Source organism: Petaurus breviceps, unplaced genomic scaffold (assembly GCF_028583685.1).
Source record: "Petaurus breviceps papuanus isolate PSGF00001 unplaced genomic scaffold, PetGlider_PUasm1.0 224, whole genome shotgun sequence".
NCBI classification, from domain to species: Eukaryota; Metazoa; Chordata; class Mammalia; order Diprotodontia; family Petauridae; genus Petaurus; species Petaurus breviceps.
Genome location: NW_027185887.1, coordinates 9,362,368 through 9,384,585, shown reverse-complemented (window position 1 = coordinate 9,384,585; position 22,218 = coordinate 9,362,368). Strand labels below are relative to the sequence as shown.

At 38.7% G+C, this 22,218-nt stretch overlaps 1 protein-coding gene across 1 annotated transcript in view; it reads right to left on the bottom strand.

Annotated features, from left to right (window-relative positions):
• Positions 1-21,388, bottom strand: part of RBFA (ribosome binding factor A) — a 33,429-nt gene extending 12,041 nt beyond the window's left edge. Inside the window, exons 1-5 of the mRNA XM_069095024.1 lie at positions 21,036-21,388; positions 18,721-18,763; positions 17,864-18,040; positions 14,774-14,886; positions 5,268-5,352 (exon numbers count right to left, since the gene is read on the bottom strand). Of these exons, the coding sequence (XP_068951125.1) occupies positions 5,268-5,352; positions 14,774-14,886; positions 17,864-18,040; positions 18,721-18,763; positions 21,036-21,280 (663 nt within the window). The 5' untranslated portion in view covers positions 21,281-21,388. The remainder of the gene's footprint in view (positions 1-5,267; positions 5,353-14,773; positions 14,887-17,863; positions 18,041-18,720; positions 18,764-21,035) is intronic.
• Between the last annotated feature and the right edge of the window lie 830 nt (positions 21,389-22,218).

The following is a 22,218-nucleotide window of genomic DNA, read 5'->3' as shown; positions in this document are numbered from 1 at the left end:
GGTGGTAAAGATTAGAATCAGGAGCAGAGCTGGGGAAGAACCTATGTAAAGGATTCTGAAAGGACTGGCAGTTGTGATTGCTGAATGACTAGCAACAATCTTTGAAAGATAAGAGAGTACTGAAAGGCTTAGGGAAGAAAGGACAAATGTCCTAATTTTTTTTTTTAAAGGATAGAGAAAGTTAAGTCTATGCAACATAGCCTGGCAAGATAAACTTCAATTTCTGACAAAATTCTAGCACATTGTTGTTGTTTATCCTTTGCTTTTGAAGAAGACCAATGACATCACAAGGGTGGGGTCTTGACTTAATCACGAATTGGATTTAAGTGAGGCATAGCTCCAAAGTCATCAGCCTCACTTTCTCTTCCAGAGTCATCAAGATGACTGGCAATGGCCCGGGATGCAGTGAATGACCCTGGAATTTTTTATGTCTGACTAAGCTCCATAGCACCTGCTTCATCTATCTTTAAGGCTATTGGAACAAACTCATCCAACCATTCTGCCAGGAAGTCTTGACATTCTTGGGGAAGACAATCCTCTAATTCAGATGGTTTTGAGGCCTGTCAGACAGACAGGATTAGCCTGTCTACCAAGATGGTATTACTAAGGCATGGCCACTGCTACAGCTTCATATATCTAAAAGGCTTTCCTATGGACAAGGGATCAGACTTGTCTTGCTTAATTAATCCCAGAGTCAAAAGAATAATGTATATAAGTTGCAGAAAGGAAGGTTTAGAAGTAAGAAAAAAATTTCTAAACTATAAGAGCTGTTAAAAAAAGAGAATGGGCTTCCCTAGAAGATAGTGAGGCCCCCTTGCTGGAAATCATTAAGATCTAATGGTAACCATTCCACAGGAATGTTTCAGGAAATACTCCTCTTCAGGAATGAGCTTGAAAAGATAACTGAGGTCAGTCCCATGAAACTCTAGGATTCCATGATTCTGGCTGTATCACCCTGGGTATCACTTCATCTCTAAAGCCTCAGTTTCTTCATCACCAAAATAGCAATCCTTATCCTTTCAAAACCTGCACAATCCTACATATCTTAAGATTACTTTGTAAACTTCGAAGCATCAAATAAAGGTAAATTATAATCTAAAACAGGGGTGGAGAACCTGCAGCCTCATGGCCACATGTGGCCCTCAAGGTCCTCAAGTACAGCCCTTTGACTGAATCCAAACTTCACAGAACAAATCCCCTTAATAAAAGAATTTGTTCTGTAAAACTTGGACTTGGTCAAAAGGCCACACCCAAGAACCTAGAAAGCCACGTGTGGCCTCGAGGCCATAGGTTCCCCACCCCTGATAAAATTATATTTACAAATTTTAATAATGCTGTTAAACCTAAAATAGGCTCAAGTGCTGATCTTAAAACTTCAATTTACATGATTCTGTCTATACCTCACAATATTCTGAGGAACAGCCAAACTTTTTATACTATTTCCTTGAATCTTTGGCACAAAGTAGGCATTTAATAAATGTTTATTGATTATTTAGTATTTTCTCCAAGTGCCAAACCATTTGAACTTATTTCATGTGCAGCCTGGATTTATTTCCATAAGTATTTCTCTTGGGTGTTTAAAGCATTTTTGAAAAATGCTTCAAATACTGCTGTTAAATCTTCCTTTTCCTAACATCCTCCAAACTTTGCTTGTGTGCTGAAAGGCTGTGGAGTAGCTTGTAAAAAGAAGAAATGCAAATGAATGTCTATGGTGACATCAAAATATGACTTTTATGCTAAAGCGCTATCACCAACTTGCTGTGCAGCCTTGACCTAAAACTGAGGAACAAACTGTCTACAAGGAAGACAGATGGCAGGCAATGACCACACATAGATGAGACTACATCTGTAAAGTATTTTAGGGTGACAAAGGACAAGAAGCAGATTACTTTATGCCATTTCACTAGCCCTCTCATTGGTTGCCTAATAAAAAGGCCTGTGTCACTTTTCAGCACCTTTCTCCACAAGTTTCTGGTGATTTTCAAATCTAACACCAGGGTTTCACTTTACAGCAATCCACCTTAATTTGCCATGAATTTACTGTTTCTAAAAGCAGAAAATGCCTGAATTAGATCAATATCTCAGCATTAACAAATACCAAACCAACCATAAGATTTCAGGTTTCATTTCTTAGGAAAAATATATTTCATCAAATTTTTTCTCTCCAAGTAATGTTTTTTGAATTTGACAATTATAGTTTAAAAAAATATTTAAGAGGCTTATTTCATTTGTTATAATCAATTTCCACTAAATATCTATTTGGATTCCAAGTCTTGACATATCTGACATACAGCTGACTGAGTTCTCCAAGGGTCAAGGTTATGCTAATTGAGCACAAATTTTGGCAGGTCTTTGTAATAGTAATGGAATTTAAAGATTCCCCTGTATTGGCTTGGTTTTTGGTTTGATTGTGTTAAAGCCCAGAGCTTGTGAATCCCACTTGTGGGATGGACTTGTTGACGTGAAAAAAGAGGGCTGAAGTGGGAGGAGCTGGTGACGTAAATTTAGAGAGACACAAGAGAGAGGCAGAAGAACTTTTTGGAAGCAGCACCCTTTTGGAGGCAGAGAAAGACTGAGAGGATTGCTGAGGGCCAGTTTGAACTGCCCAGGACTTTTGAGAGCTGCCAAGGACTGAGGAGACATGGCTGTTATGCTGGTACTCTGTCTGTCTGTTTTGATGTTGTTTTGCCACATTTGTCCACTGGTGAAGGACAGTCCTGTTGTTGCAGAAGGCTTGGAACCTTGCTGTTGGTTCAGAAGCCCTGAAGAAGGATTTTCTTGTTGTATGTTTACAGAAATCCTGGAAGAGGGTTTTGCTAATATTTTCAGGGGTCATAGGACTGTTCTGCAGACAGAGAATGAATTAATGAAGAGACTGACAATGTATCTTGTGGCCTTGCTAAGCTTTGTCTCCCCAGGAACAAAGATTGCTGAGAACTTGTCAAGAGAAGAAAAGACCTCCATTTGGGTATTAAGTGCTGTGCTTAAGCTTGTTGTAACTCTGGGGTAGATTCAATTGTGATCCAAGGGTGGGGAACTTTTGACCTTTTTGTGTTCTGTGATTGAACAAACACTTGGAATGTAAATGGACAGGAAATCAGTTACTAATTGTGTGACCCTAAGCAAGTCATTTAACCTCTCTGTGTCTTGGTTTCTTCATCTGAAAAAAACGAGGGGGTTGTAGCCTAGTTGTAATAGTAATGGAATTTGAAGATCCCCTTGTATTTGAAATCAAACAGGTACTTAGCACCTTGTTCCAAGTTAATGATTGTGTCAAATATTAAGACCCAGAACTTGGGAATCCCACAGTGGGATGGAATTGTTGATGTAAGAGGAAGGGGCAGGACAGGGAGGAGCTAATACCTTATATAAAGAAAAGCCCAAGCTAGAGAGTCAGAACTTCTGGGAGTGAGCATTGTGGAGGCAGAGCAGCTACTGCTGGAGAGAGAGAGAGAGAACTGCTAGGATCCTTAGAACTTCTGAGAAATTAGAAGAGAGGGGAACTGAGAGGAAGCATGGCTGTGGTGTAGGTACTTTGTCTGTTTTGATGTTACTTTGTCAGATTCATTTACTGATAGAGGATGGTGCTGTTGTTACAGAAGCCCTGGGACCTTGCTGCTGGTTCAGAAACCCTGAAAGAGGACTTTCTTGTTGTATGTTTACAGAAATCCTGGAGGAGGGTGTAATGGAAATGCAAATTTAAAGATCTTTCCTGCCCCTAGGCTAAAGTGTACCTGGAGCCTGGGGTGGAAGGCTTGTTTTTCAGTAGATACTTTTGATTGGGCAGTGTGTCAATAAGGTTGTTACATTCTCTGAGCCAGGAGAAGGCTATATAAGCCCTGATGTGTAGCTTTCTTTTGGGGCTCACTTTGAGAAGTGTTCTGTGATTTGATCAGATGAGACTATGGGAAGCCGTTGTTGAGAGCACCCCCTTGGCTTTGAAAAACCCAGATGCTGATTTGGTATGGATGTAATGGTTGGACAGTTTGGAAATCTGTCTACTTGATCTGTTTCTGTCTTGAGAATTCTGTCTGTATATTCTGAAGTTTGGGGTGCTGACCTTTTTCCCCTGAACTAGGTAAACGATATATGTTTGACTGATTAAAGTAAGCTTGTTAACCCATTTTTGAGTTGCTTTTCTTTATCAAAGCAGATCTAAGAACCTGTGTTGGCAGACACCCTGGGGACGCTGGGGTGCTTGCTGACAGAGAGGGTCTTGCTGACAGAGGTCCTGGGACTATACTAATGATTTGCACCAATTCCTCAGACCTTGTTGTTGGGTCTATGTTGAGTTCACAGGCAGAAAGTGATTTGATGAGGATGCCGGGAATGTGTATACATGTTATTGTGGCTTTGTTAAGCTTTGTCTTCCCAGGAACAGAAACTGTGAAGGACTTGACGTGGACTACACATTGTAAGCTTCAGTATGGAACAGGAACTGGACAAGGAGCTGAACAACAAGGAGCTGGCAGGAGCTGGGACCATGGAAGGGGAACCATGGGATCGGAGAGCCAGCCTCAAGTTAAGATGAAAAGACCTCTCCTTGGGCATTTAATGCAAACTGAGAAGATCATGATTTACTAGAGGTGAAGAATTTTGACCTTTACATTTAGATGATTGAGTTAAGGACTTACTAATTAAGGATGATTGGAAACTAATCTCCAATTAAGAAGAAAGAAGACTTTTTGATTGAAGAGATTAAGACAATGTGACCTAGGGAAAACTTTTTGACTTCTGTATTTTGTGTCAATTAGGGAGGCTTGCCTCCTTAAGAATGATTGAGTTATTAATGAATGTACTTTATTTAAAACTATGTGACTACTTTGGTGAAAACTATATGGCCACTTTAGTGATAAATTGTTAAATTATAACATTGTGAATGCTGTACTTTGATTTCTGTGAATGTTTTGCCTTATTTTTGTTACTGAATAGAGAGTTCACTATAATGTGTAATCAGAACCTTGAAAGCTGTTCACAGCAGCAGTCCTCTGGAAAGCTGCTCGTGCTTGGCTTTACAAAAGTCCCTTCTAGTTCTGAGATCTGGAAATGATTGGGGATAATAATTTAATTATCAATTGATTCAATTTCAAGTTATTTCAACATGTTCATATCAAGTTTTCCTTTCCCTTTAACTTAATTCCTTTTCTAAGGCAAGATGGAAAAAGTACATCTTCCCAGCAAAAGGAATAATATATCTGGCAAAATAAAGTTCATACCAACAATCTAATATTATTTATATGTGGCATCAGATATTAAGTTTTACTTACCTCTGCTATTGCTGCACTTTCTTTATCACGAACAAATACTATTGGAGGAACATTTCTTAGGATTTGACGCGTAATCAAAAGATGCCTAAAGAGAACAGAAGGCCCAAAGTTACTCAGTTTTACCATGACATTTACTGGAGAGGTGTGATGATGTTAAAATAAAAACACATTATGACTTACAATCAGTGGCAAGTAGCTAGTTTAGAAATCTAACCTTCTAGAACTAAAATGTCAAGCTAAAAAAGTCTCCTGCAGTCCACTGTGACATGAGAAGAAAAGATTACATGAGAAGAAAAGATTACAACGTAGTCATATTCACACTAGGTTTTTTTTTAATTAAGCCCCTTAAAAGTATTTTTACTGCAAAAACTCATACCTTACAGAATATTTTAAGAGTCTGAAAATGTTTTCTTTATAACAATTCTGAGGCATAAATAGTACAAGCATTATCCCTATTTTACAGATGTGGAAACTGAAACTCAGGGAAGTAAAGCAACTAACACAGAGCAAGGAAATATCAAAGCCCATATTCAAAACCATGTCTAACTACAGGTTAAGGGCTCTTTCTATTATATCACAACATTCTGAATACTGACTTGTATTAAGGGAAAAAGGAAACGAACATTTAATAAGCACTGACAGTGTGCCAGGCACTGTGCCAAGTGCTTTACAAATATCACATGTGATTCTCATGAGGTAGGTGCTATTACCATCCTCATTTAACAGTTGAGGAAACTTAAACAGCATTTAAGAGACTTACCCAGAGTCATATAGACAGTTTCTCAAGCAGAATTTGAGTTCAAGGCTTCCCGACTCAAGGCCCAGCCCAGCACCCCATCCCACTGTGCTACCTTGCTCTATAAAATTCATAAGCTTTCTAATCAACTGTGCCTTTTAATTAGGATATTACTAAGTGAAAAATTTTGGCAATGATTCTGTAAAATTCAGCTTTAAAACTTTTATTATTCAAAATTAAGTGAATGGTACAGAATTCACTAGATCATGGAATTTAGACCTAAAAAGGACCAGAGAAACAATTTAATCCCCTTATATAGATAAGGTCAAAAGGTTATATAGTCTTCCTTATGGCTCAACTCAGGTGACGCATAATATTTATATACCTTCAACATGCCAAGCCCCGCACTAAGCACTTCATAAATATTATCTCATTTGATTCTCACAACAACCCTAAGAGGTAAGTGCTATTATTATCCCATTTTACAGCTGAGGAAACTGAGGCAAAAAGAAGTTAAGCAACTCATCAAGGGTCACATATATGAGATCGGATTTGAACTCAGGTTTTCCTGACTCCAGGCCCCCTCTATCCACTGTGCTCACCTCCCAGTGAAATTATTTCCTGATTCCCTTAGCATTATAAGTACTTTGTCCTTGAATTTTATGGAATTTATTTTTCCATTCATTTATTGTTCCACCTCAGAAAAAGATAAACTTGAGAGCAGGGACTGTTTTAAATGCTATCTTTGTATCCTTAGTGCCTAGCACTTAATAAACACTTAGTACATAGTAGATGTTTAATAAATGTTTGTTGAATAAGTAGCAGATCTGGTATCTGAACCTAGGCCTTATCTGATTATTATTAATTAAATGAGATAATACATCTAAACTGCTTTGCAAACCTTCAATTGCTATATAAATGTTAGTCAATATTACAGAGAGGCAGTATATGGTAGAGTATATAGAAAGCAGGTCTCAATGAATTCTAGTCTTTCTTCCTGAGACATACTGGCTGTGTGACCCTGGGCAAGTTACTTAATCCCTTAGTGCTCCAAGAAACTTTTTAAGACTATAAAGTTACAGAATAGGTACCTACCTGCATTTATAGAGTTTCTTCTTCTGAGAGTTCCCTATACTACAAGTTATCATTCCCTATCCTGTTATTATTATACATAATTTAAAAATTCTTCTGTTGTTGGTTAGTCATGTTTCAGTCATGCCTGACTGAATTACCCTGTTTGGGGGTTTTCTTGGCAAAGATACTTAAAGAGTTTGCCATTTCCTTTTCCAGGCAAATAGGGTTAAGTAAAATACCCAGAGTCACACAGCTAGTAAGTGTCTGTGGCTAGATTTAAACTCAAGAAGATAGTCTTTCTGATTCCAGGACTGGCACTGTATCTACTGTGCCACCAACTGCCTTCTTTAAGAATACCGCTAAGAATTGGAAAAATTATGTTTCTCACTAAATTTTTACTATTTTGGAAAATAAAACTATTTTTTATTAAAAAAAAAAAAGAATGCTGTCAACTGGAGCCAAGATAGTGGAGTAAAAGCAGGGACTTGTTTGTACTTTCCCCCACCCCCTCCAAATACCTTTAAAAAACTAATCTAAACAAATTCTAGAGCTACAGAACCCACAAAATGATGGATACCGTGGAAGAGGTCAAAAAGGATTTTGAAAATCAAGTTAGAGAAGTGGAGGCAAAATTGGGAAGAGAAATGAGTGATGTAAGAAAATCATGGAAAATGAGTCAACAGCTTGCTAAAGGAGACCCTCAAAAAATACTGATGAAAATAGCACTTTAAAAAATAGACTAACCCAAATGGCAAAAGAGATCCAAAAAGCCAATGAGAAGAATACCTTAAAAAGCAGAATTAGCCAAATGTAAAAGGAGGTCCAAAAGTTCACTCAAGAAAATAATTCCTTCAAAATTAGAATGGAGCAAATGGAAGCTAATGACTTTATGAGAAATAAAAAAATTATAGACCTAGAAAAGATAAATTAAACATTATTTGACTACCTGAAAGCCATGATCAAATAAGAGTGTAGACATCATCTTTCAAGAAATTATCAAGGAAAACTGCCTTGATATTCTAAAACCAGAGGGTAAAATAGAAATTGAAAGAATCTACTGATTGCCTCATGAAAGAGATCCCAAAGGGAAAACTCCTAGAAATATTATAGCCAAATTCCAGAGTTGCCAGGTCAAGGAGAAAAACTGCAAAAAGTCAGAAAGAAATGATCCAAGTCCTGTGGAAACACAATCAGGATAACACAAGATCTAGCTGCTTCTACATTAAGAGACTGAAGGGCTTAGAATATGATATTCCAGAGGTCAAAGGAGCTAGGATTAAAATCAAGAACCACCTTCCCAGCAAAACTGAGTATAATACTTCAGGGGAAAATATCGATATTCAATGAAATAGAGGACTTTCAAGCATTCTTGATGAAAAGACCAGGGCTTAATAGAAAATTTTACTTTCCAATATAAGACTCAAGAGAAGCGTGAAAAGGTAAACAGGAAAGAGAAATCATAAGGGACTTATTAAAGTTGAACTGTTTATATTTCTACATGGAAAGATGATATTTGTAAGTCATGAGACCTTTCTCAGTATTAGAGTAGTTGAAGAAAATAACATACACACTCAACTGAATAACTTACCCTATCTTTGTAAGGGGATAAAGGGGGTGGGGGTGGGAAGGATGATAGAAGGGAGGGTAGATTGTGGGGGGGGGGTAGTCAGAAACACTTTTGAAAAAGGACAGGGTAAAAGGAGAGAAGAGAATAAATGGGGGTGGGATAGGATGGAGGGAAATATAGTTAATGTTTCACAATATGACTACTGTGAAAGTGTTTTGCATAACTACACATGTATAACCTACATTGAATTGCGTGCCTTCTCAATGAGGGTGGGTGGGGAGGGAAGAAGGGAGAGAATTTGGAACTCAAAAGTGTTAAAAACAAATATTAAAAACTGTTTTTACATGCAACTGGGAAATAAGATGTACAGGCAACGGGGTACAGAAAATTATCTTGCCCTACAAGAGAATGACAGGGAGGGGATATAGAAGGGGAGTTGATAGAGGGGAGAGCAAACTGGGGGAATGGGTAATCAGAATATATGACATCTTGGGTTGGGGGGGAGGGGAGAGATGGGGAGAAAATTTGGAACTCCAAATCTTGTGGAAATGAATGTTGAAGACTAAAATAAATAATAAAAAAATAATACTGCCAAACACTATATCTGATACAAATTTCATATAATACAAGTTTAGTTTTCATAAAAAAAAGATTATGACAATATTTAAATTTGTAGTAAGAGCATATACATAAAAATAGGAATTCCTTAGTACTTAAAAATATAATACAGTCTTTACTATAAAATAAAATCTCAAATATGCAAAAACCCGAGGAAAGGAACATTGGTAGGAACTATTATGATCTCTTTTTTACAGTTAAGGAAACTGAGGTTAAGAATGCAAGTCCAGTACCAGGTTGCCTTTTATCAAAGAGGAGCCATTCCCTAATAGGTAAGTAGTCAAAGGATAGGATCAGGTTGTTTTCAAAAGAAGAAATTCAATCTGTCAACAATCATATGAAGCAATGATCCAAATCATTAAGAAGAAAAATTAAAACCATTCTGAACTCTTACTTCACAGGCATGATTAGCAGATGATGAAAGATGAAAATAGTAAACAATCTGGAGGTTCTGTGGAATGACAAGTTCATTAATGTACTGAAGTAGAGCTGTGACTTGGCCTAGCCATTCTGGAAAACAATTTGGGATTAAGCCAAAAAAATCATTATTTGTATTTCAACAATACTACTGTATCCAACAATACCAGCACATACTCAAAAAAGGTAAAAGAGGGAAAGATCACAAATAAACAAAAATATTTATAGTAGCACTTTTTATAGTAACAAAGAACTGGAAACAAAATAGGGGCCAGATTGAGAAGGGCAGAAAAAATTGTGTTGTAAGAAATGACAAACAGGAATCAATAAACAAATATCATAGTATTTGTTATTTACTATATGAAAAACATAATTTATTTATAATATTTACTTATTATTGTAAGTAATATAAATATTATAATGTGCAAGGCACTGTGTTGGGTTCCACGGATATAAGTACAAAAAAGAAATTATCTGTTCTTCAGGTGCTTACATTGTAACAGAGGTAGAAGACTATGTGAAAATACATACAACATAAACATAAAGTTAATAAATACAAGTATGTACATACAAAGTAGTATGGGAGAAAGAAAAGGGGATCAGGAAAGGTTTCCTATGAAAGATAGTGCATAAGCTATATCTTCAAGGAAGAGGACAACTCTGAATGGGGTCGTAAGGAAAGAGTGTATTTCAGGCATGGAGGATAGCCCCAACAAAGACAGGGAAATGGAAGATGGTTTTTACGTGTGAGAAACAGAGAGAAGGTCAGCTTAGAGTGCAGGAGAGGGAGACTAGAAAGACAGGTTGAAGTCAAGGTCTTTAAAAATATCTGGGTCTTTAAAAGTCAACCAGAGGAGTTCTAGGGGAAACCACTAGAGCTGATTGAGTTGGGAAATCACATGACCATATCTGTGCTTAAAGAATACACTATACAGTATGTAGTATGGTCTGGAGGAATGAGATAGTTAAAGGAGGTAGAACAATAAGGGGGCTGTTGAAATAATACAACCAAGAAGGGAAGAGGGCCTCAATTAGGGTGGTCATTGTATGAGCAGAGAGAAGAGGTTGCATATGAGAGATGTTGTAGAGGTAGAAAAATTGGAAGATTTGTATATGTGGTTGTATATGTGGACAGAAGAAGGATGGTGGTACCTTAGTCAGAAATTGTGAAGTTTGGAAGAGGAGAGGGAATAAGGTAAAAGATACTCTGTTCAGTTTTAAATGGTTTATCAAGGGTGGGGAACCTGTGGCCTTGAGGCCACATGTGGCCTTCTAGGTCCTCTAGAGTGGTTCTTTGACTGAATCTAAATTCTACAAAACAAATTCTTCTATTAAGGGGATTTATTCTGTGAAGTTTTTATTCAGTCAAAGAACAGCTTTAGAGGACCTAGAGCGTCACATGTGGCCTCAAGACCACAGGTTCCCCACCTCTAGTTTAAGTTCAAAGAAGTTTCCAGTACAGCTCTGGAGGACTGTTCAAACTGTGCAGAGTGAAGTAAGCAGGATTAGATGAACAATTTACCCAATTATCACAATAGTCTAAAAGAAAACACTACTGAACCAACTGTGATTTAAAAGTATGGCTTGCTCTTCTTGCCAGAGTTGGTAGATTACAGGTGCAGAATAAAGTATATATTTTCAGACATGACCAATGTGTTGATGTTATTTAGGTCATACCTATATGGTCTGATGGTTTCCCCTACTTTTTTCCATTTAAGTCTGAATTTTGCAATGAGAAGCTCATAATCTGAGCTATAGTTGGTTCCCAGTCTTTTTTCAATTGACTGTATAGAGCTTCTCTGCTTTTGGCTGCAAAGTATATAATCAATATGATTTCTATGTTGACAATCCAGTGATGTCCATATGTAGAGCTGCATTTGGGTTGTTGAAAAACAGTATCTGTTATGACCAGTGAATTATCTTGACAAGCCTCTGCCTTGCTTCATTTTGTCCACCAAGGCCAAACTTGCCTGTTATTCCAACTCTCTTTTGATTTCTACTTTAGCATTTCAATCTCCGATGATGAATAGCACATCCTTTTTTGGTGTTATTTCTAGAAGCTGTTGTAGGTCTTCTTAGCCTGATCAACTTTGGCATCTTTGGCATTGGTGGTTAGAGAAAAGATTTGTATTCCTGTGATGTTAAACAGTATGTTTTGGATTTAAACAGATACCATTCAGTCACTTTTGAGAATATAGCCTAGGACTCCTTTCTCACCTTTTAGTAATCCCTGTTAGGACTACTCCATTTCTTCTAAGGGATTCTTGCTCACAGAAGTATATATAATGATCATCTGAATTAAATTCACCCATTCCTGTCCATTTAAGTTTACTGACACCCAAGATTTCAATATTAAATTTTTCTATTTCCTGTTTGACCACATCCAGCTTCCTTAGTTCACAGATTTAACATTTAAGGTTCCTATGTAATACTAATCTTTACAGTTGGGTTTTCCTTTCATCAGCAGAAGCATCTGCAACTGAATTTCCTTTAGGCTTTCATCCAGCTACTTCATTAGTACTGGAACTATTTGTAGTTGTCCTCTGCTTTTCCCTAGTAGGGTATTAGACACCTTCTGTCTTTAGAAGCTCATCTACCAACGTCATCTCTTTTATCATTTTATTACTGTTTGTGGGTTTTTCTTAGTAAAGATATTAGAGGGGTTTGCCAATTCCTTCTCCATTGGAAACCCTAAAAGATGACTCTATTAAAAGTGCTGCACTCAATATGCCAGCAAATTCAGAAAACACAACAGTGGCCACTGGATTGGAAAAGATCAATTTATATATCCCAATCCTAAAGAAGGTCAATGCTAAGGAACACTAAAACTACTACACAACTGTGGTTATTTCACATGCCAGAGAGGTTATGTTTAGGATTCTGCCAGCTAGACTTCAGCAATATGTGAACCAAGAAATACCAGCAAAGCAGGCTGGTTTCCAAAGAGGCAGAGGAGCTAAAGATTAAAGTGCCAAAATTTACTGGATTATGGAGAAAGCAAGGGAGTTCCAGAAAAACATCTACTTCTGTTTTACTGACTGCACTAAAACCTTTGGCTGTATGGATCGTAACAAAATATAGTAAGTCCTCAAAGTCCTCAAAGAGATGGGAGTACCAGATCAATTTACTTGTCTCCTGAGGAAGCTGCATGAGGGCCAAGAAGCAACAGTTAGAACCAAACATAGAACAATTGACTGGTTTAAAATCAGAAAAGGAATATGACAAGGCTGTATATTGTCACTTTATTTAACTTATATGCAGAATACATCGTGTGAAATGCCAAGCTAGATGAATCAAACAACAGAATTAGGGTTGCCAAAAGAAATATTAACAATCTCAAATATGCAGACAATATCACTCAAGTGAAGAGAAATTAAGAAGCCTCCTGATGAGGGAGAAAGAGGAGAGCTTAACATAAAAACTAAGATCCTGGCAACTGGTTCCATCACTTCCTGAGAAATAGAGGGAGAAAAAATGGAAGCAGTGTCAGATTTTATATTCTTGGGCTCAAAGATCATGGTAGATGGTAATTGCAGCCATGACATTAAAATACTTGCTCCTTGGAAGGAAAGCTATAGCATATCTGGACAGTATACTAAAAAGCAGAGACATCACCTTGCCAACAAAAGTCCATAAAACTGTGGTTTTTACAGTAGCAGTGGATGGCTGAGAAATTTGGACTATAAGGAAAGCTGAGCGCTACAGAACTGACACTTGCAAATTGTGGCACTGGAGAAGATTTTTGTGAGTCCCTTGAACATCAAAGAGTTCATATCATTCAATACTTAAAAATATTAATTCAAGTTATTTGTTGGAAGGTCGAATACTGAAGCTGAAGCTTAAATACTTTGGCCACATAATGAGAAGATGGGACTCAATAGAAAAGACCCTGATGTTGGGAAAGACTGAAGGCAAAAAGAGAAGAGGATGGCAGAGGTTGGGATGGAAAGAGTATCATGGAAACAACAAACATGAATTTGGACAGACTTCGAAAGATAGTGGAGGACACAAGGACTTGAATACTAAGGTCCATGAGGTCACAAGGAGTCAGACATAATTGAACAACAAAACGTGTTGATATGTATAATTTTGTTTAGCTATACTAAGTTACTGATTGTTATGCAGGAATGAATGTTTTATTGGAAGCAATGGGAAGAAATAATGTATCACATGATCAATAATATATAAACATAAGAAAATATGAATGCACCCCTTCACTTATTATAGAGAATATAATTTAACCTTTCTGGGATTTGTGTTTAGGGATTGTATAATACGTTCAAAGCCATCATTATACACACCAATTTTCATGGTATTTTAGTACAGACACAGACAACTGGGCAAAAATATATGCTTCCCTCTGGGCAGCTAGGAGGCAAAGTAGATAGAGTGCTGGGCCTGGAAGTAGACAGAGGAGGTAGGTTAAATCTAGCCTCAGACACCTACCTGGGCAAGTCACTTAACTATGTTTGCCTCAGTTTCCTCATCTGTACAATGAATTGGAGGAGGAAAGGGTAAACCACTCCACTATCTTTGCCAAGAAAACCCCAAATGGGATTATGAAGAGTCAGATATGACTGAAACAACTGAAGAACAACAGTGTGCTTATCCTACGATGTTGCCTACAAGTTATTTAAAAAAAAATTAAATCCTTTATATGAGCTTATATTCTTGAAATTTGCTCCTTTCATCTAAAAGTACAGTGTAAAATAGGGAATTTTTGATTAACTGAAGTCTACAGTTAGTTGAGTTGAACAAGACCTAATTTTATCTAAACTCTCTTTCTTCCTCAAATCAAACACAGTATATTCTTATGAAATGTATAACTGAACTGAGTTCCAGTTAATGAAGCTTTATCTGTGTACTTTAAGCCTGAGGAAAACAAACTTTTGAAAGCACTTTTCACAAAATGACAAAGAATGCTATAAATTTCCTAGAAAATTATCCAACACTTCCCATAAAAGGGAACTTAATTAATAAGGGAAAATCTAACATAATTTAACTATAAAACAAAACACTAGAATGTTGTGGGAAAGCTTTAGTACAGGATAAAAACTACAAAGCAGAATCATTTAGAAAGCAAAATGGTAGCACCTGAAACGTGAAGCACTCTTCTGTAAAACTGCTTCTATGCGATCATTCTGGTCAGCGGAGAGGGATGTCTTCCAATACACACGACATGCTGAGAAATCTGGAGCAAGAGATACCTGAAACACCATCATCCCACCCCCAACCAAAAAAAATCTTTTAATCAGGTACTGGTTTTCTTAAACTCTGTGTATCCAAAAAACACTTTCAGTGAATAAAAACTAATATGTAACTCTTCACAACTTAACAAACACCCCAACTCTTCACGGCCAGTGCCTTATTCCCAAGGGTCCCACTCTCCTAGAGTGCAAACAATACAATTATTGCTATGGGAGTAGGAATGTTAAGATGATAAAATATACAAAACCTCAACATTTTACAGAAGCTCAAGAATTGGGAGGGTCTTCAGAGCCCATTTAGTCCAAGCTATTTCTGAACAAGAATCGGATTTACAAGAGATCTGACAAGTAGTCAGACAAATGATCTCACCCAATACAGAAAGTTCCTTGGGAGCAGGTGATGGGGTGCTTGGGATCTATGTTTGTAAAACCAATTTGTAAACTCAATTTGTAACATCAGTAATGGTGGGGTGCTTGGGATCTGTATTTGTAAACTCAATTTGTAAAACTTTTTAACACCAGTCTGTAAAACCAGTTTGTAAAATCACACCATCCCCCACCCCCAGTCTCAGAGCAGTAACTCTGCACCTTCTCCCCCCGAACCTAGCTTCAGAGCAATAACTCTGCCCAGCAACAACTATCTCAGCTTGGAACAATAACAAGCTGTTCTTATGAATCCTTCACTAAAGTATCTATAAACATTCCAGCTTAGGCAACTATTATCTCCCCCTTGTATAGAGTCCCACTGCCCCCATGAATCCTTCAGTACCCTATCTCTAGGTTGACTCCTTGGCTGCCTCAATGAATCCTTCAGGACCCTATCTGTGGATTAACTCCTTAGCCTAATATCCACTGAGTCTCGGTTAGCCTTGGTTTCTAGACATAATCTTGTCAAACATGACACTGATGGGTAGCAGACTGGGCACTTCTCCATCAGCCCTTGACTGCTAGCCCACTTAGCGACGTTTCAAGCCTAAAACCACACCTCCAGGTAGCCCCCCCTTGGGCTTTTTCTCAGTGAATCATGGGCAATACACCTTCAAAGTTACATTACACTGTCCCCACCTTAACTCCTCCCTAATCCCACCCTTAATCACCTAGTTAGCATAATTGGCACAGGTTCTACTATGAATGATTCTATATAATTCCTAATTCTACCCCTTTAGGATTAGAATTTAGAATTAGTCCCCTAAGGATCCTTGCCTGCTGTAAGGTATATAATAAACTTTCACAACTCTGACTCCAATTAGGCTTGAGCTGAATTCTTTCCAGATTGAATTGCAGATTCTGGTCTTAGATAAAATCAAGAGTTCCTGCTGAACCTATTGGGGGCCATCCCTCATCACAGGGACCATTTTGTTTTGGTCTATGTAGACCCAGGGTCTCTGAGTGCCTGCTATACAGTAAAAAAACATAATGTTTGCTAGTCTGGTCATCATTCAGAATCACATCTTCCCTAAAATCAAAAAGCTACAGAATTGGAAAGGACCTAAGAAATCCTCTAACACAAGTCACTACTATGCTTCTGCAAACTACCTAATTACCTCTATATTTGGCTCCCATACCACTTAGTACACTCATCCCATGGGTACTCAACCTAGTAAAACGAAGAAAAGATCACCACGCAGACCTTTTCTTTTTGCTGTTCTTCCTGCTATGGGCAAATTCATTTTAAAAAGATGGTGGAAAATTGCTTCCATTGTTGTTTAGTCATTTTTAGTAATATCCAAATCTTTGTGACCCCACCGGGTTTTCTTGGCAAAGATATTAGAAGGATATGCCATTCCTTCTCCAGCTCATTTTTACAGATAAGGAACTGAGGCAAACAGGGTTAAATGACTTCCCCAGCGTCACACACGTGGAACTGCCTAAGTCCAGATTTGAATTTAGATCTTCTTGACTATCCATCCTTCTAAGGTCCAGCATTCTACCCATTGCACCACCCAGCTGCTGTAATGGTAAGGGAATTTCAAGATCTTCCCTGACCCTTAATGGGCCTCAGTGGGAGCCCAAGAGAAGCTTAGGGGAAGGCCCACACCTTTTGTTATTTTGTAATTAGGCAGTGGGTCACAAAGGTTGTGATGTCCTCTGATCCTAAAGAAGGCTATATAAACTCTGAGGTGAGGTTTTGTTTTGGGGCTCACTTATGCGAAGAGTTGTGTGATTTGGTCAGTTGAGGCTCTGGATAGCCATTGAGCCCCCCAACTCTGAAAACCCAGATGTTGGTGCTTCTCTTTCTGGTAACTAACTACATATATATGTAATGGTCAGACAGCTAGAAGCCCTGTCTGCTGGTATGCTGAATTGTGTTATTTTCTCTGTCCATATTTTTTGTCTGCTTGTAATTTCTATTTGTATTCTCTCTGAAGTTCAGGGTGCTGACTTTTTCCCCTGAACTAAGTAAATGACATATATGATTTTTTTTTTTTAAGCAATCGAAGTTAAGTAACTTGCTCAAGGTTACATGGCCAGTTATTTCTGGGTGTGGTGCTAAGTATCAGAGCACAGATTCGATCCCCAGGTCATCCCGACTCTGGGGCCAGTGCTTTTACTTGGTGAGCCACCTGGCTGCCCCTGATATATATGATTGATTAAAGTTTGAGTTGCTTTCATTTAGAAAGGCAGATCAAAGAATCTGTGCTAGCAGCCACCGTGGGTGTGCTAGGGTACTTGCTGTTACAGCTGCACACAGGAAATAGTTTGAGTTAAAAAAAAAAACTGACCTATTGACCTCATTCTCACATCTTCTGGCATTCTATTCTTCTACTTGTGCATTTGCTTGGCACCTGCACATTCTAATTTTCTCTTTTACCTTTTTAAAATAAGCTTTAATGTTACCCCCACAATCTACAACTACTCTTCGTGCATGAAATAATAACTGTTAATGTGAGAGGAGAGGATTCCTAATGCGTAATCTATGTGAGTCCTGAAACTTTCAACAACACAATTCTTCAGAACTGGGGCCATCATGATTTACCTTAGAAAATTCCACATTCAGATCATAGACATCTTCATTCACTTCAAGGGTAGATACCAAGTCTGACAATGCTTGATAAAGAATGCCATCCAGGGCCCTCTTGCGTATGCTGTCTTCTTTCCCAGTCTTCTTTGAAGTATGTTTCATTAGACTTTTCAAGCTGGAAGGACTGTATGTCTTCAGAGAGAAAAAGAACATATAAGTTAAAAAGTACATCTTGGTACATTCAACTCCTACAAAATTTAAAGGAAAAGATATCAAGGATTATTCAAATAGCATCTATCCACATCCATAAATTTAAATAGCCAGTTTGACTTGTCTGGGCTGTTAGTGAGAAAATGCTAATTGTTTATTTTACAGGTGACATTTTTGGTATTTAATGTAGTAACCCTTTTGGATAAAAGCATTCACTAACACTGTGTATTTACTTTTATATGAATATCTGTAAATCTAAATTCATTAGTAGACTGCACAGATTTTTGTGTGTGCAATGACTGTATTTGAGGAAGCTACAAACTCAATCAGTCATATTCCCTTAATCTGTAACTAGAAAGATTTTAGAAAATAGCAAATAAGCAAATAAATAATCCTGTGCTCTCAGCAAGAAGAGCAAATTTTCATTTTTCATTTGCTCTCTATGACAACTAACCCTATTTACATAAAAATATTATTGTTTTAAAAGAGACAAGTGGGTAATATGATGATGATTGGCAACTTTTCTGGAACCTTATTCTAATATAATCATCTTCTCTTCAACCCTGCAGAGGAATGAGAGTGATACACTTACAAGTGTGTCCAGGCTTATCTAGCAAGATTCTAGGACTCAAATTTTACCATCACCACCACCCTTTACTTACAAGGTGAGGTCCCAGGGATGGGCTTTCATACCAGAACTTCTTTCTGTGGGGAAAATAAAATGATTACATTTGCTCTCATGGTAACTTGAAGAAAATTGTTATGACTATCTAACTATACTCTTGAGAAGTCTGGACACCACAACTATGTAACTAAAGCACTAAACTTAGGCATGATATTACTAAGGATCTAATTAAAAACAACTTACAAGGTAGTGGGTAGAGAAAATGAAGTCAATTCAAGTCTTAACAATTTTAAGTTGGTTCTGTTTAATTGTACAAAAGCAGGAAAAAATTCTCAAAACACTCTCTTCCAAACTACCCAAAAGTATCTGGGTTATAAATACTAAAAAAATCAGTGGCATTAGTAGTTCTGTGGAAATCAAGCTGTTGTTTATTTTTAAAATGCAGCTGCATAACTTTTCATCATTATTAAAAGCCAAATAAGAATATAAAATACTCACGGCTACATTGGATACCTCACTAGTAGGATCTACAGAACATTACCTTTAAAATGACAAGGACCTTTGACTTGGTTCTGTAAAGCTATTCTCTGGAAAAATGAATGAGGACAGCGTTCAGAAGCATCAATGCAAATGCAGTAAATATGTAGTTATCCTATAGACAAGTTTCACAGTATTAACAATGACATAACTGCGATTTTTTAGAAGCTGGTACAAAATGGTAGGAGGAGCCATATCCCAAGCCACCCACTGACACTAAAGTGGCTCCTACTCATTCCTCATGCTAGTCCAGAGGGAGACATACTCAACTGTTCTCTTCTAAATACAAGGTCTTGATTTTCAGCTTGACCAACCCTATAAACTTCCCATGTGCTGCATTTACCATAAATGTTCTTATTAAGTACTTAGTTTTCCCCATGCTATACAAATACTCATTTTAACTAAAGCCCAACAAATATATTGTTTATAAACAACTAGTACATAATCTTTGTCCTACCAATTACACTTTGGATGACTTTAAAGTACCAAGGACAGAATCTGTCTTCCTTCATACTGCTTCTTAAATGCTCAAACGTTAAAAGCAGAAATGTCATATCCTTAGGGAGAAAAGTGAAAAGTTCCTGAATTAGCAGTGGCCAACGTTTTATAACAGAGCAGGAGTTCTAAACATTTTTGGTTTCGGGACCTTCTTACACTCTTAAAAATTGAGCATTCTTCACCAAAGAACTTTTGTTTATGTGGATGATATATATATACACAGAGAGAGAGATTCACTGTATTAGAAATTATAAGATCTTAGTAAATTACAAAATTCTGAACTCTTAGGGTCCCTGAAGGGGTCTCAGGATGCCCTCAGTGGTCCCCAGACTGTAAATTTCAAATTACTGGTTTAAAGTGTTAGGCTATTCTTTTATTAATCTCATATAGGATAAAAGTCAGAGTTTAGAGTTAATACTAGAATCCCAGCACAGCTATAATCCACAGGTTAATGCACCAATAATGCCTACTGATAATTTGCACAGTAAATATTCAAACTTTTCCATTTTACATAAGTATTAAAAATTCAATGCCTCCCACCTTATTACCTACAATTCTGAGGACATGATAAATCATTATCAGGAATACTCTTCATAAAATGAGAGTTCTGGACAAGATGATCTCTAAAAGTTCTTTCCAGCTCCAAGATTCCTAAGAACGTAAAGGGGCGGAGCCCTCAACCACCCAAACACCCTCTGGAGCATGTTCCTTTTCTTGTCCTAATACAGTATAAAAAATTAAGTTACCTGCAGCTCTACTGTTGGGGCATAAGTCAGTGTGGAAAGGGTGTAACACGTGGAATCTGAGCCCCTTCGTTTCAACCTTGGTTTCTCTACCTACTACCTGTGGGACCCTGGGCAAGTTCCTTAACCTTCTCTGGGCCTCGGTTTTCCAAATGTAAAACTGGGGGAGGGGGAAGGGAAGGGGAGGAGGTTGGACTAGATGTCCTCTGGGCCCGGCTTGCAGCTCTAAACTGAAGAGCTTATGATTTGGGGGATCAAGCAGCCAGGAGCTGCTGAGTCAGGAGCGGGAGCTCCAAAGTAACTCCAACCCAACAGTCCGTGGATGTCACATCTCCCCTTCGGAAAGACAGTGGCAGTTAGCCTTTACACGATGCTTTAATGTTTGCAAAGCTCTTTTATTGTTGTTTTAATATTACCCCCATTGCACAGATAAGTCCGACAATAATCTACAAGCATTGAAGAGGCGCTGAGGAAACGGAGGCTGCGGGAGAGGGAGGGACTTGCCCAGGATCCCTTGGCCATTGGGGCTGACGCGCCACCGAGCTGCTTCCTTCCCCATCCTAAGCCCATTTACTTGGTTTTCGAAGCAAATTTCTTGAGCAAATTCTTGTTGCCGCAGGCTATGGACGACCCGTGCAGGCCCCGACACCGGGGGCCGCCCAGGAGGAGGCCGGCCAGTGCGGTGTCGCCGCCTCGGCCGGCCTCAGGGCTCAGCCGCCGACTCTCAACTCCGGCCGCCACGGCTCCGCTTCCCCTCCAAACTGCCACTTCCGACCCAGTCCGAGAAAAGCAGCGGGATCGCCCCAAGGCGACCCACATGGCTCCGACAGCCCCCAAAGGCCCCACAAACTGAGGTGGGCGCTACAAACCGGTCCCAGAGAAGTCCCGGAAGTTCCGGCCGCGAGACTGGAGCTCCCCCTCGCGGCGATTGGCCTCAAATCCTGTGGCGGTGGCTCCTCCCGCCGCCCTGGTGACGTCACCCGCCTTGTGCGAGTGAGAGCGGCCGGGACTAGCAGAGCAAGAGGTGCCTCCGGGTCTTGTTACTTCTCCTACCTCCGAGACCGTTTTCCTAAATTTAGGACCTTTCCCCCCAGCACTTTAAGACCCCATTCTTCCAACTTGTTAAGGGTAATAGGATATCCAGAGGGCGTTGATGTAAAGAAGAGAATATACCAAATGTAAAGACAGAACAAAAACTTATATTCCGCTGGGGGCTGCATAGTTGTTAAAAACGGATTGGTGATGATGGCAAGTCCTTTCCTTATACCTTCGCGACATATCAGTGTCGTGCCCCCTTTCGTCTGACACGGCCGCCCTGGTGCACCACCTCATGCCTGGGCTATTGCGTGCAAGAGCCTGATGACTGGTTTCCCTGCCACAAGTCTCTGTCTATCCATCCTTCACTCAGCTATCAAACTGATCTTCCTAAAGCTGAAGATCTGATGATGGTACATCCACCCACACCCTCTCAATAAACTCCAGTGGCTCCCTATTATCTCCTTGACCATGTTACATCCATCCACACAACTCTCAATTACCTTCAGTGGCTGACCATTACTTTCAGAAGTAAATGCAAAATCTGTTTGGCTTTTAAAGCACCTCATAACCTGGACTCCTCCCACCTTTCCAGTCTTCTTATACCTTACACCCTTTTCCCCACCTCGTACTCTGACTCAGTGATACTAGCCTCCCTGATGTTCTTTGCACAGGACACTCTATTTTCCAAGTCCTACTCCATTTCATTGACTGTCCCCCAT